At 45.5% G+C, this 13,642-nt stretch overlaps 1 protein-coding gene across 2 annotated transcripts in view; it reads right to left on the reverse strand.

Moving 5' to 3' along the window:
- MAP3K13 (mitogen-activated protein kinase kinase kinase 13) overlaps nt 1-13,642 on the reverse strand; it is a 172,247-nt gene that overhangs the window by 36,149 nt on the left and 122,456 nt on the right. For both annotated transcript variants that reach the window (XM_045296414.1, XM_004713425.2), the window contains 2 exons: nt 12,747-13,291; nt 6,514-6,697 (listed from right to left, as the gene is read on the reverse strand). In XM_045296414.1, the coding sequence (XP_045152349.1) occupies nt 6,514-6,697; nt 12,747-13,218 (656 nt within the window). In that variant the 5' untranslated portion in view covers nt 13,219-13,291. The remainder of the gene's footprint in view (nt 1-6,513; nt 6,698-12,746; nt 13,292-13,642) is intronic.

Genomic DNA, 13,642 nt, shown 5'->3' on the forward strand with positions numbered 1-13,642 from the left:
TTATTAGCTCCCCATTTCCCTCCTGCCTCCCCTCTCATATCCCCAACAAGCCATTTAAGTCAGGTCCTATCTCTATAGATTTACCTATCCTGGACTTCATCTACTGGAAAACATACCAAAAAGAAAAAAAGAAAATGACCAACAACAATAACAAAATAAGCCAGAGGAAAAAACTTCAATCCAGAAAAAAGCAGGAAATACGAAAAACTAGAAAAAATGTACAGTGGGTCCAAAGGGAATCAAATAGTACCTTTTAACCTAACTACACCTGTCATAATCGAGCTGATAATACTCTCTGGTGTCAAGGCTATTCGGCTCCCTCAACTAACACGGGGCTTGCAGAGGCTGTGGATGACAGTTGGAGCCCCGGCTTCATCCGCAGGGTCTGTGCGTGAATGAGGCCTCTGGTGATCGCAGTCGAGGGGTGAGTAGCCTCGAGACCAGACAAAGCCTTTTAAACAAGCACAGAGCTCGTCTCTTCTCATTCTGAAGTGGGCATGCGCACTCGGGGCTCCCTTCTGCCATTCAGTATGCCATGTTCACTCCGGACACCTAGAGGCCGCGCTCCATCTGGTGTTTTCTCTGTGGGGCTGAGAAGCCACGTGGAGACCCCTGCCAGCGCTGAGATGCTTACAACGCCACTGGATCCAAAGCCTTTCTACCCACTGGCTTGTGATCGTCCTGCATTTGGCGTCATTGCATGTGTTTCGTGAGTCTGAAGAGGACTTTATAGAATGGTATCGGACATATGGGCTAATATCGGACTTATGGGCTTGGACTGGACTGGGTTTGGATGCTTTCTTAATGTACAATTACCCTTTATGTAAAACGCTTTTAAACACATGCGTTTCTATGGATTTGTTTCTCGAACACACTTCACCTTAACTATTTGGCTGAAGTAAAGCTTCCATGCAAGCATGTACAGACTTAAGGGGTAGGAGGAAGGCCACCAACACAAAAGAGTATCTTCTACCTATTCACGAGTGTCGGTCAATGAGGATGAGGGCCAGGGGCCCAGGTCATCTAGGTACAGGTTCACCTCTGTGATGCTGCAGAAAACTTCTCTCAGGAGTACACCTGGCTCACCTTGAGAACTCACTGCCGTCGGATCGATGCTGACTCACAGCGGCCCTACAGGATGGAGCAGGATTGCCCCTCTGGGTTTCTGAGATGGTAACTCTTTACGGGAATAGAAAGCCTCATCTTTCTCCCTCGGAGAAGCTGGTGGTTTTGAACTGTTGGTCTTGCAGTTAGTAGCCCCATGCTTAACCACTAGATCACTAGGGATCCCTAGTCGCCTTGGGGTACCCTGGGGGGAAAAAGTACAATCAAAAGAGTGGCTTCTGGGGGGTTCTGCTTAGCCAGGTCAATTCGGGGAAGAGAGGCCGGCTCAGCAGGTTTTTGCATCTGTATTTTGGAGTCCCTAAGGGGTCTTCTTGTTAGATTTTCTTGCAGGATCCAGGACGATCACAGGGGTTTATTGTGAGAATAGTTTAAGAAAACAGAAAACTGCACTGGTGAGAAAAGTCGCACTGAGGAATTTTTTTCCCCACTGCAGCAATGCACCCGCTCATTCTTGGAGGGTGGCAGGGCTGTCCTAACGGAATTTCACTAGGAAACCTTCACTGGCACAGCCCTGGCACTTTAGCCCTTCAGGCTTCTTTATATCTGCGACACTCAAAGAACATTCAAACAGAACATGTTTTGATAACAAAACGCCATGTTGGCGTGGTGGAAACTAAAGGGCACAGAATTAGGTGGAAGAAGGGCTGGAGAGATAGGAACCCTGCCTTCAGAATGTAGACACCTAGAAAGAAACTATATTGAGAAGCAATAGGTTTACATTTCGGATGTTTTTGTTTCATAAAGGTTTCTATGGTTTTGTAGCAACACTTTTTGACTTCCCTTGACATATGCTTATTTGTCTTATTTAACCCCGACCCCAAAATAGAAACCCTAAGTTGTAAGGCAGCTAGTACATCCTTCTAGATAAATCTCGAAGTGGGAAAGTGACTTGTCCCAGCCGAGCTGGGAGCGAAGCCCCGCCTAACTTCAAAGCTCTTCTCCCTCGGGGCTCTGCACCGCCTCGCTTTAACTTCTTGTGCGGATACGTATTGTGGCAGTTACATGATTTCATGTCAACCTGATAAATAAGTGTGGGGGTGGAGTCCAGCCTGTCCTTGTGGGCACAGTCTTCTCATGAGGGTTCTGGGAACATCCTCTCTCTCTCTCTGCCTTTGTCTTCCTGCTGACAAGCCTTGCAGAGACTTGCTGAGACCTGCCAGAGCCTCTCTCTCTGCTTCCCGTTCCTATTAACAAGCCATGTGGAGCCAGGCTGAGACCTGAGTGAGCCGTGCTGCGCCAGCCCTGTGATGCTTCTACCGCCATTGAATCCACAAGACTTCCCACCCCTCGACCTGTGATCTTCCTGCGTTTGGCATCATTGCGTGTGCTACGTGAGTCTGAAGAAGGATTTATAGACTAGTACTGGCTAATACTTATGGGCTAAGATCAGACTTATGGACTTGATCTGGACTGGGCTGGGATGTTTTCTTAATATATAATTACTCTTTGATATAAAGCGCTTTCCTATACATCTATGAGTTTCCCAGGATTTGTTTCTCTAGTCCACCCGGCCTAACACAAGTAGGTAGGGGATGCCCATGTTAATACAGAGACCTCACAAAAGTGCAAATAGCCACACTGACTCGACTTCACAGCTTTGTTCTGAAGATGAAAGAAGGTAACTTGGATCCCATGCAATTTTCTGGACCCCATCTAATTAGGATATATGTGTCTTCCTTTGAAATTCCCAAGAAACGTTAACAGAGTGCTCGATCTACAAGACAACCAGGTACAGAAAATCAGCCACCATGTCCCCTCTCTCAGGTTGCCCCAGGAGATTAAAGCTCTAGAAGTCATGGCTTCAGGCACTGTTAATGGGAGGATTTTACAATAGCAGGTTATGAAGAAGTAGTCTTCATTCTCTCTGCCTTGACGTGTCCGTCAAATGTCACAAAGCGATGTCTTTGATTTGCCTATCATTTGCTAAGCGAGCCAGAATTCTCACATGGTTAATGAAAACATCCCCCAACCACCACCAAGTTCAAGTTCTTGTTATTTTAGGAAAGCACAGTGGAGCCCTAGTGTCCAGCAAACACCCACAGATAATTCAGTTATCTTTACAGAGAAGCTGTGAATCAGGCAGGTCTAGTGTGCTTCACTGTGGGAGAAAGATGAGGTTTTCAATTTCTGGAAAGACTTACAGCTTCAGAAACCCAAACGGGTACTTCTACTCTCTCCTGTAGGGTCACTCTGAGTTGGAATTGACTCGATGGCAATGAGTTTGGTTTGATGGTTTTATGTGCTTATGTGCAGTGGATAAGCGCTAACTGAAATGTCAGTGTTCAAATCCACCAGCCACTCCGTGGGGGAAAGATGAGGCAGTCTGCTTCCATCAAGGTTCCAGCCTTCGGAACCCGTGGAGCCGTTCTTTTCTGTCCAAAGGGTTGCTCTGCATTGGGATCAACGCAAAGCAGTGGGATTGGTTGGGTAATGTGTCGAAGAATATAAACATATATGCGTTCGAAGGTACCCTGCATCCTACTCAACCATGCTCTCCCTCCTCCCACAGACAGACAGACAGAAAAGTCTACCGGCGGTATGTGAATGCACTTTCATCTCTCTTCACTGGCGAAAGAGAAGCAGTCATTCCATCAACCGTGTACTATGACAAGGCTTCTTAGCAGCTCTAAATAACCGCTCTCTAAGGACTTCTAATTGCTACCTTTTCTTCCCTCCAAACTGAATTCCATTAGGAACAGTCGGTCTTGCCTTGCTTCAAAGATTACTTGGGGGAAGAAGAGGGAAAAAGAAAAGAAAAGAATATAGTATTCTTATCTCTCACAGCCCCTACTGTGCCTGGCTCTTACTAATTTCAAAAGAGGCTACAAGCACGTAGATCAGTGGGCAGAGAGGGAATTTAAAATGCAATCTTGCTCTTGTATTCTCTAGACGGTCCTGAATGTGTCCACTGGCCGAGCAACACACGACACAGTTGGCGATGACCACGACACTGCACAAAGCCCGGCAGCATGGTGCAGTAAGCCAGGGACCCAGTCTCACGATTGTTTTCTGTGTAGAGGTAAAGGCTCTTCAACCAGCTCCGTATACTTACCCAGAATGCTGAAAACTGCACATGCAGGTAGGAGGGTTGGCGGGGTGTTATGGGAAAGAGATTTTTCCCATCAGAGGAAGGCAAAGGACACCTTCCCACTGCCTTCACTGCTCAGGGCACCCTGCTAGAAAGCCCACCCCATCGAGTTCAGGAGGCCAAGCAGCTATGTTAATCTATAGACTATTCTGTGCCTCAACCCAGTTTCCTGAGGACCTTTATTTTAGAAGCTCTTGGCCTTTGTAGGAGCCCTGGTGATGTAGTGGTTACGCGTTGGGCTGCAATCTAAATGGTTGGCGATTCGAAACCACCAGCAGCTTCGCGGGACAAAGACTGAGGATTCTACTCCTGTCTTCTGAAATTTCCTATCTTTGGAAAGATTCTACTCCTGTCTTCTGAAATTTCCTATCTTTGGAAAGATTGTAATGGGTCTCGCTAGCACTACGTTTTGGTCTCATCGCTTCCTGATCCTCCTAGGACAACCATGGTGGGGCCACCATGGCAACTGATGCGCTCGCCCCGGTGTCCTCGGCATGGGTGTCCTTTCCACGAGGAAATGAGTCCCAGCACTTCAGTTGGCCTGTCAGTTTACCAAGTGGGTGCTTGTCCTCCCCTTTTCAGAAGGGGTCTCATGTGGGAATCAAAACCCAACTTCAATCCAGATTCAAGCCCTTCCTACGAAGAACCGTGTGCCCAGATCGCCATCCTGTATTTGGGGGGTGTGGTTCCAATGAGGAATTATCACATGAATGTGTAACTTTATACGGAGGGTTTGTTTTTAAACCAAGGAAGCATTCTTGCGGGGGCTGGGTGTTCTTCCTAGCCTAAGGAAGAGGAATTTGTAAGTTGGTCTACTTGACTTGTCAGACTATTTCCCAAGAATGAGAACTACATGTCAGGTATGCCCAGAAGGTCTAGTTTCTCACCTTCACTCCACCTCAAGTCTACCTCTTCTGTTCACTTGATCCCATGTCACCTTCCTCTACAGCAGCGGTTCTCAACCTGTGGGTCGCGACCCCTTGGAGTGGGGGTTGTCGAATGACCCTTTCACAGGGGTCGCCTAAGACCATCGGAAAACACGTATTTCCAATGGTCTTAGGAACCGAGACAGCACTCCTCCATCGTCTCCAGGCGGTCCACCCACATGCAGATATGCCCACATACGAGTACCCATGCTACACCATGCTTCAACACAAAATTTCATTTATTTGTCATGAGAAATAAATATTTCACAATATGTAATTACATATTGTTTTTGTGATGAATCACTATGCTTTATTTATGTTCAATTTGTCACTATTTAAAATACACCCTGCATATCAGATATTTACATGATGATTCATAACAGTAGCAAAATGACAGTGATGAAGTAGCAACGAAAATACTTTTATGATTGGGGTCACCACAACATGAGGAACTGTACGAAAGGGTCATGGCATTAGGAAGGTTGAGAACCACTGCTCTAAAGCCATCCATTGTGCATTAAGCTAACCCTGCCGCAGAATTTAAAGGTTAGTCAGGGAAGGGACTCCAGAAAAGGGGGAGAGATTATTCCTATTTAGAGCTCTGCACTTCCAAGTTTGTGACTTCCATAGATACACCTTTCACTCTCCCCCTTCTCCTGGGACTCTCCATCAACGATACCAAAGATAGGCTCAACTAGAGAAGTATGTTCATATAGTCTCAAAAAGAGCCATTTTTCAAGTGAATTTAACACCTAACTTGCTATCACCACACTATCACCACACTATCATCACACTATCACCACACTGGTACTCTTTGAAAATGGATTTAGCAAAACCTGAGGCAAGGGGAGCCACTCTGAAGCAACCTGTTACAACAGGTTAACATTTAAGAAGCAAGGCTAATAGGAACTCACAAGACTTACATATGGTTCTACATCGACTAGATGTTCTATGATCACTTCGCAGGTGTTAGCTTGGTTTTCTTAACTGGACTGGAGGATGATCAGGTTCCATGAAAGTGGCCTTGGCCGCTCCATTGAGAAATGAGGTCATTTGGCTGACCTGACCATTCTGCGGGGATCTACTTCCTCCTTCTCTGCCCAATGAGCACCCCTGCTAAGCTCTGGCACAAAGAACGACTAGACTGTAAGGTCCTTAATGACGTGTCTCAAATGTAACAGTTCTTTGGGTCCCTCTCCCAGCACCTAACACAATGTCGAGCCTGTAGCGCACGCTTGCCTGTGTCTGAAAGCAGAGACTTCTATGTGTGCGTATGACGGGGGTGTATGGAGGGGGCGGTTTCTGAGGAACAATGAAGGAGCTGGGGGTGCATGGGGGGGGGGGTTTGAGGAACAATGAAGGAGCTGCACCTACTTGAAGGCGATGATGTTCGGGTGCTTCAGCTTCCTCAGATGCTTGATATCCGTCTCGTTCTGCTCTCTCACTTTCTTGATGGCCACCTCCTCCGCTCGGAACTTGCCCAAGAAGACAGCTCCCTGGGCCCCACTGCCCAGCCACTGCAGCTCCGAGATCTCCTCGAATGGTACTTCCCAAGTATCTAGGCACACAGGCAGGCAGCGAGCTTGGGTGAATCTGGGAATTGGCTCAGGATCCTCTGCAAGGCCACTTCCAAGGTGCCACCTTCATCATCACCCAGAATAACCGTTACCCTGTCTCCTGCCTGATAACCCACCAAGACAGAACTTCCTCTGGTCTTACTATTATGAGATTATAATATTTGCTTTCAATTTTCAGCCACTGAAATCCAAGCAGGTCAGAGCTCTTCAATGCAGGCTACTGCAGACAAAGCACACCCTGGCCCTCCCTCAGCCCCACCTCCGGCTCCCATTTCACCTGTCCTACAGCATGACCCAACACTAGACGTTTCATTCCCTTTGGTTTCTAGCATGGGTGCTTAATAATTCCTTGCTGAATGAATTGTCAATACTTTCCTGAGAACCTAATTATGCACAGTACTAAAGTGCTAAAACAGCCTTTAGTATTTGATATAATATTACCTTGTAGAATTTACACAGTCGCGTGTTTTACCTCTATCTTACACTTCCTCCTTACCGCAATCCTCCAAGGACAGTGCTTTCTCCACTCGGCCACGCTGACTCTTAGAAAGGAATTGGTAAGACCGTTGCTCGTGAAGGGTTTGCCCATATAGCTGCCGTCTTTTCAAATTAAAATGTTAAGAGTTTGGCTTCTTCCCCCCACCCCTCCAAAAGTTAATCATTTCTATGTGATGGCATAACTGATGATACATAGTATATTCTTCATCCCTCCCTTTATTCTTTTTCTTAAAACCATGTCTATGTTATTTTTATTACAAAAAAGTACATTTTGAAATAAAACACTTCAAATTTCAATTTTTGATCTTATGAACCTCATTGATCCTTCTTACCACTGTAGAAGATACACACAACAAAGAGCTAGGAGCCCTGTGGAGTGTGACCAAGGATGATGATGACGTTAAAGGTTCTGAGCGATTCTCGTCAGACCACCGATCGCTAAAAGGCCACTGTTGGCAGAACACGGAACAAGGTGGTATTGAGTTCGCTCTGAACATATTCAGGTCTTGGAAAGCAAATCGATTCATTATCCACTAGGTCAACAAGAGAGTCTGGAAGAAAGCTCCACTTCCTTTTCTAACTTTCTTCACCTTAAGAGAAAAATAAATTATATAGATTCTTCATACAATGTGGTTCCCCATTACAATGATTAAAACATGAACCTTCAGAACAGAACTACACAGAGCAGGAACAAATTATATGGAAGTGATATATACATAGCATGGGCATGTGTCCCACGCTCCTGACATGAGCAACATCCAACCTTTCCGCTCTAGGGAAATGGAATGGATGCTATTTTAAAGCAGATCTCTCTAAAATACACATAGCTCAAACATACTAAGTCACTAGATACCACGTGAGATTTGGCATGGAACCAAATTACAGGCTTGATAGCTTTCAATGTCTTTAGGCCCTCGATGATTGACAAGTCTTAGCAATTCATGCAATCTCCCTTCTATCCCCTAGGTTTATTTGGTGAAAAAGAGGAAGACCCTCAATGAAGTGGATTGACACGGTGGCTTTAACAAGAGGCTGGGACCCAACAATAAAGGTGAGGACGAGGCAGGAATGGGCAGTGTTTCCTTCTGTTATAGCACTGACAACAACAACAACAGCTTTGTTCACACAGCAGACACAGCACACAGATATGGGTGACACATTGTGAGAAAATTTGACTTTTCAGGCGTTCTGTGAAGATTCTAAGTCACTAAAGAAATCACCTGGAGCAACCTGGAAGCTGAATAAAGTACTACTCCTGGAATCAAGGACAAGAACACACGGGCAATCGTTCCATAAGTAATCCAATGTTTTTCATACACTCAACAATAATTTTTAATACAATGAGCAACAACAGACAAGGGTCTCTTATTTTCTATTAACTCAATCATTATTTACTACTAAATAGTATATGTTAGGAAATACTAGAAATAGTATTATTCTTTTTTTAAATTCAATACTTTTATTGGGGGCTCTTACATCTTTTACCCCAAGCCATACATTCACCCATTGTGTCAAGCACATTTATACAGATGTTGCTATCATCATTTTAAAGCATTTTCTTTCTACTTGAACCCTTGCTATCAGCTCCTCATTCCTCCCCCTCCCTCCCTCATGAACCCTTGATAAGTTATGGGTTATTATTTTCATTATCTTATATCGTCCTCTGTCATCCTTCACCTACTTTTCCATTGTTCGGAGGTGGTTAGATAGTGAGCCTTGTGATTGATTCCCCCTTTCTCCCCCCACCTTCCCCTTAGCCTCCTGGTATCTCTATAATAGTATTTTTCTTAAACATATTCTATTTGTAGCTTCACCTCATATTCCCTTTTCATCTATCTTTGTTCATTTGCTTACAGTTATATAAGAAATTATATCTGAGGGAAAGTTTTTTGTACTCTTTTTCTGTATTTTGTACCCTCCATGTGTGTGCCGTTTTCATCATCAATTTTTAGTCACTGTTTACCTTCTTATGTTTTGGAAACCTTAAAGTATTTCTATCGTTTTATTTTACGAATCTAAATTTGACACGCTTTTCTTTCTTTACATTCTTTCTCCAGACGCAATCACTCTATTACAAAGTCTAGTCTCTTGGTTTGGGGTCTGCTGTCCACATTGCTAGCCAAAAGCACTTGGCCAATTTGTGTCGACCAGGGCAACATAGGAATGTCATTTCCACCACAATGCTGTTTGCACTGGATGTTACCAATTATTTTTCTGGTTCTAAGTTAATTAGGAGCCCTGGTGGTGGAGTGGCTATTTGTCAAACTGCTAACCACAAGGCCAGCAGTTCAAAACCACTAGCCTCTCTGCAGGTGGAAAAAGGAGGCTTTTTACTCCCGTAAAGAGTGGACAGTCTCAGAAACGTACGGGCCGTTCTACTTTGCCCTGGAGGGTCAATCGGAGTCAGAATGGACTCAACAGCAGCGGGTTTTTGAGTCTGAATTTAATTGAGACTTGATGGTAACTATTTGGCTTTGGAGTCTTGACTTGGCTCCATCCCAGTGCCCCTGTCGACTGACATGTAGCATGGAGCCAAAGAACAGGGACAAGGAAGTTCGTGATGAGGCTGTGCAAACTTGGGGCCTAGCTCATTGACAAGTAGATAGTGACACCCACTCATAGGGAACTGCTCTCTCTGGGGCTGGTCCCAGGCTTCTTGCTGCTTTGACATCTGCCTCATTCATTCTCCCGCCCGGCTTCTCCCTGTTCTCCGATTCATCGCTCTGGACTACAGTGTGATGGCAATGCCTGCCACGCCCTGAGGACTGAGAGAAAACTGCTCACTCTCCTGGCTTGCAGGCGGCCTCTTTGTTTCCTCGGACAATGCTGGCTTTGAAACTGGAGGCCAGTTGGCAACCAAAGATTTCAATTACACACACGAGCACTACCTTGCTTGGGCTTCGCTACCTAACAGACCTAACGTGGAGATGAGGGCAGCGTCACATTTTACGGAAATCTAGTGCATTTCCTCCTCAGGGTCAAATGTAGGCCACATCTGTCATGTGTGCTCCCTCTTGGTGGACTGCAAACCAGGATTAAAGATTAGCTCCCTGATTCCAGAGCCACAAGGAAAATACAACATGCAGTTTTGGGGCCGCAGCAGTAACAGCCCCCAGCAGGAGGGCCTGTCATCTGCCAGAGAGTTAGGCAGCTGCCTGCCCGTAAGCTGACCAGGCCTGACCAGAGCCCTTCTGGAAGTCGCACAATCAAGAGAAGATAAATTAAGTACAGATTTTGCAGGAAGAGGAAACCCCAAAGGGCTCTGTCTAACAGACCCATGGGCTGGATCTGCTGCACCTGCGTCTGACCCTAGCTTTGGATCTGGGGGCCTCTCAATGGCTGCCCCAATGATTATGAAAGGGGCTGGGAGATTTTATTTTGCAAGCCATGACCCTAAAAGCCAAAGATGCAGCCAGATATGACATATGCAGAAATGAATGGGCTCTGTGTCTAAGCCAAGAAGGGGAACCTGAACAAAATGATAGGGTGAGAGCGGTTATCTCTGTCCTGTGAGATGACAAGTGATTTCTGTTTTCCTTTTGTGCTGAGCTTTGTTTGCTTAATAGCAACTGCCAAGCTTTGTGTGATAGACACCAACTGTTCCATTTCCTTGAACCCTGGAGGCTATGGAGGGAGCGGGAAAAGGCAGGGGGAATAATGAGTAAGGCATGAGGGTGTAAGTATGAAAGAGAGCAAGACCACACACACACACACACACAGACACACACACACACACACACACACACACACGCAGGGGGAATAATGAGTAAGGCATGAGGGTGTAAGTATGAAAGAGAGCAAGACCACAGACACACACACACAGACACACACACACACACACACACACACACACCCTGCAGGGAGTAGGAGGATATGTTGTGGTTGATGAATCCTGAAAAGTATACCTGGAGTTGACCTATGTACCAACAGAGCACAATAGACTTATGAGGAAGGAGGGGATGGGAGGGAGAGGTTGGCACGGTCATTTAAAAGGAGTATTTCAGAAATAGGATCAATAGAATACATGAGAAAATGGTCAGGGGCTCCTGGTGTCCACTGGCTGTTGTGGGAACCTTCGCACCAGTCTTGACCCCAAAAGATAAGCAGACTTCCAAGGGAGGGTCGCAGAATCCCCCATTTGGTTATATGATAACTAAAACAGAATTTCACTTCTGGTCCTTTAAAACGTTTTTTTTTCTTTCTTTCTATAATTTCTTGATGGACGAACTAAAAAAATTGGAATCATTTATATATAAAGACTAAAAAAATCTCTGAACCCAGACATGTCTAGGAATTTATCCTAATGGGTGGTCAGAGATGTGTGCCAATGTAAATTACTAAACAGGTGTCCACCACGGCGTAATCATGAAAAAGAGCAAATAAATTAAGTGTCTGGTACAAAGGGACCACTTCAACGGCATGTGCATACCGTTCAGCGTGCTACAGCTATTAAAACTGAAGACGCAGCTTCACTGATATGGAAAATGTTCACAATATGAAATGAAAAAAAAGTTGCAAAACAGTATGATTCGATTTTTACTCAGTATACGCACCGCACAAAACTAGTGTACAGCAAACACATGAATGGTGGCGGGCCTGAGGAGAGTGGGCATCACGGATTATTTTAAGTTTTTTTAGTTTGCCTTTCCCCCCACATTTCCTACAGACAAGTGGGCTTCAAAAAGTTTGTGGTAAAGTAGAATGAAAAGATGATGGAATTTTCCCATAAATTTTGTGAGTCCCCTCACACATGGCTTTTCTTTTTTTTTTTAACTTTTAAAAAGGTTATTTTAAAGAAGCGAAGTTACATTATGAAGAGCGCTAAGGCCACATGTTCTCTTCACAGCAACAGTGGAACGCTTGATTGGAATATGTGAATTTACGTGGGAGTGATAGGGGTTTAAACGCTTCCTTTTTACAAAGCCCTGAGATCTAGCAATCATCACTCAATGAAAACACTTCAGTTGGGTTAGTTTGTGTTTTCCCTCCAAGTGTGAGCTTGTCTTGCCTTGGCTGAGGACAGTCATTCTGGTTGGCTACCACTGAGACCGGCCTGCCCGCTCAGAGGCAGGGCCATGGGCTTCTACCTGGCTTTGGATTAGTCCAATGGCCACACATCTTTTTGATGATATAGCTGCTCAGTGAAAAACAAGAACAAAAGCTAATTAGTAAAGATCAAAGTTCAGCACGGACCCACATCATGACTGAGGTGTGAATTCCATACCTGTGCAACTACTTTAAGATGTCGAGTATACCTGAAAACACAGATTTAAATGTGGGATAAAATTTAAAAAGAAGGTATCAGATTTTCTTTCTGTACTCCTTATATATAATCTACTTTGGATACCACTGAATTGGACAACTGTGAAAAATAGGCTTCTACCCAAAAAAGACCTGCCAAATGTCCATCTGTTTCGTTTTAGAAGGCTTAAAAGCAATTGTGCTGGGGTGTTCATCTGCCTCTACTAGCTCTTGAATGGCCCCCGGAGGTCAAAGTGGCCCACTTGGTGTCTGGATCATCCTCTAACTTACCTTGCTGCTGCAGTTTGTAATCAGTGGAGTAGGCCTTTCCAATGATATTCCACACAGGCCTCAAACATCCAAACAGTCCTTCCAGAAAGCCACCACTGCCGCTGCCAGACCTGCTGAACTGAATTCGGATGTCTTCAGCTCCACTCGTGTTCTCTCCGTCCGCCGTGTGGCCGGTCCCCTGAGACACGGCCATCTCTGAGTCATCGTGTTCCCTTAGCTGGAGGATGCTGTTCTCAAACTGGTCCCTGGAATCCTCGCTCACGCTCGTCAACACGGTCGTGGTGCTGGGGCTGCTCAGGGTCTCAAGGAACTCTGTGCGTGCCACCCCGCGGTCCTGCAGGTCCTCCAGGAGCTCGGAGGGCGGGGGGCTCCCCACAGGGGCGAGGTCATTTTGCGGTCCATGGGAGGGTTTGTTTTCACTCAAGGCCAGGTGTGGAGAGGAGCAGCTCAGGTGCTCCTGAGGGCAGGCCATCGTGCCATGAGTGTGCCCACGGTCCTGAGAGGACACTCAGAGGGTGATCAGACCGAAGGGAGGGTGCCCAAACCTAGGGAAATAGGGGGACATAAAGTCATCCTCTCTGTAGCCATCCACACTACGGTTTATAATGATAAACACATCGAAACAACGGAAGATTGGTTAAACGGGGGTATATGTCCACACGATGAAATACTGCACAATGATTAGAAATCACATTGTAGCAGAGTATTTACTAACATGAGAAAATCTTCATGCCATAGTAACATCAGAAAGCAGTCTAGCACAATGTAGACAATGTAAACAGGAAGAAGCACACCAGCCCGTGCGCTCACAAGGTGTCGAAGGAATCAGGTATCAGGCATCATCAGAACAAAAAATCATATCATTGTGAATGAGTGGGGGAGTGTGGAGTGGAGAC

Source organism: Echinops telfairi, unplaced genomic scaffold (genome assembly GCF_000313985.2).
Source record: "Echinops telfairi isolate 266 unplaced genomic scaffold, ASM31398v2 ScPeMD7_7407;HRSCAF=8445, whole genome shotgun sequence".
NCBI lineage: Eukaryota > Metazoa > Chordata > Mammalia > Afrosoricida > Tenrecidae > Echinops > Echinops telfairi.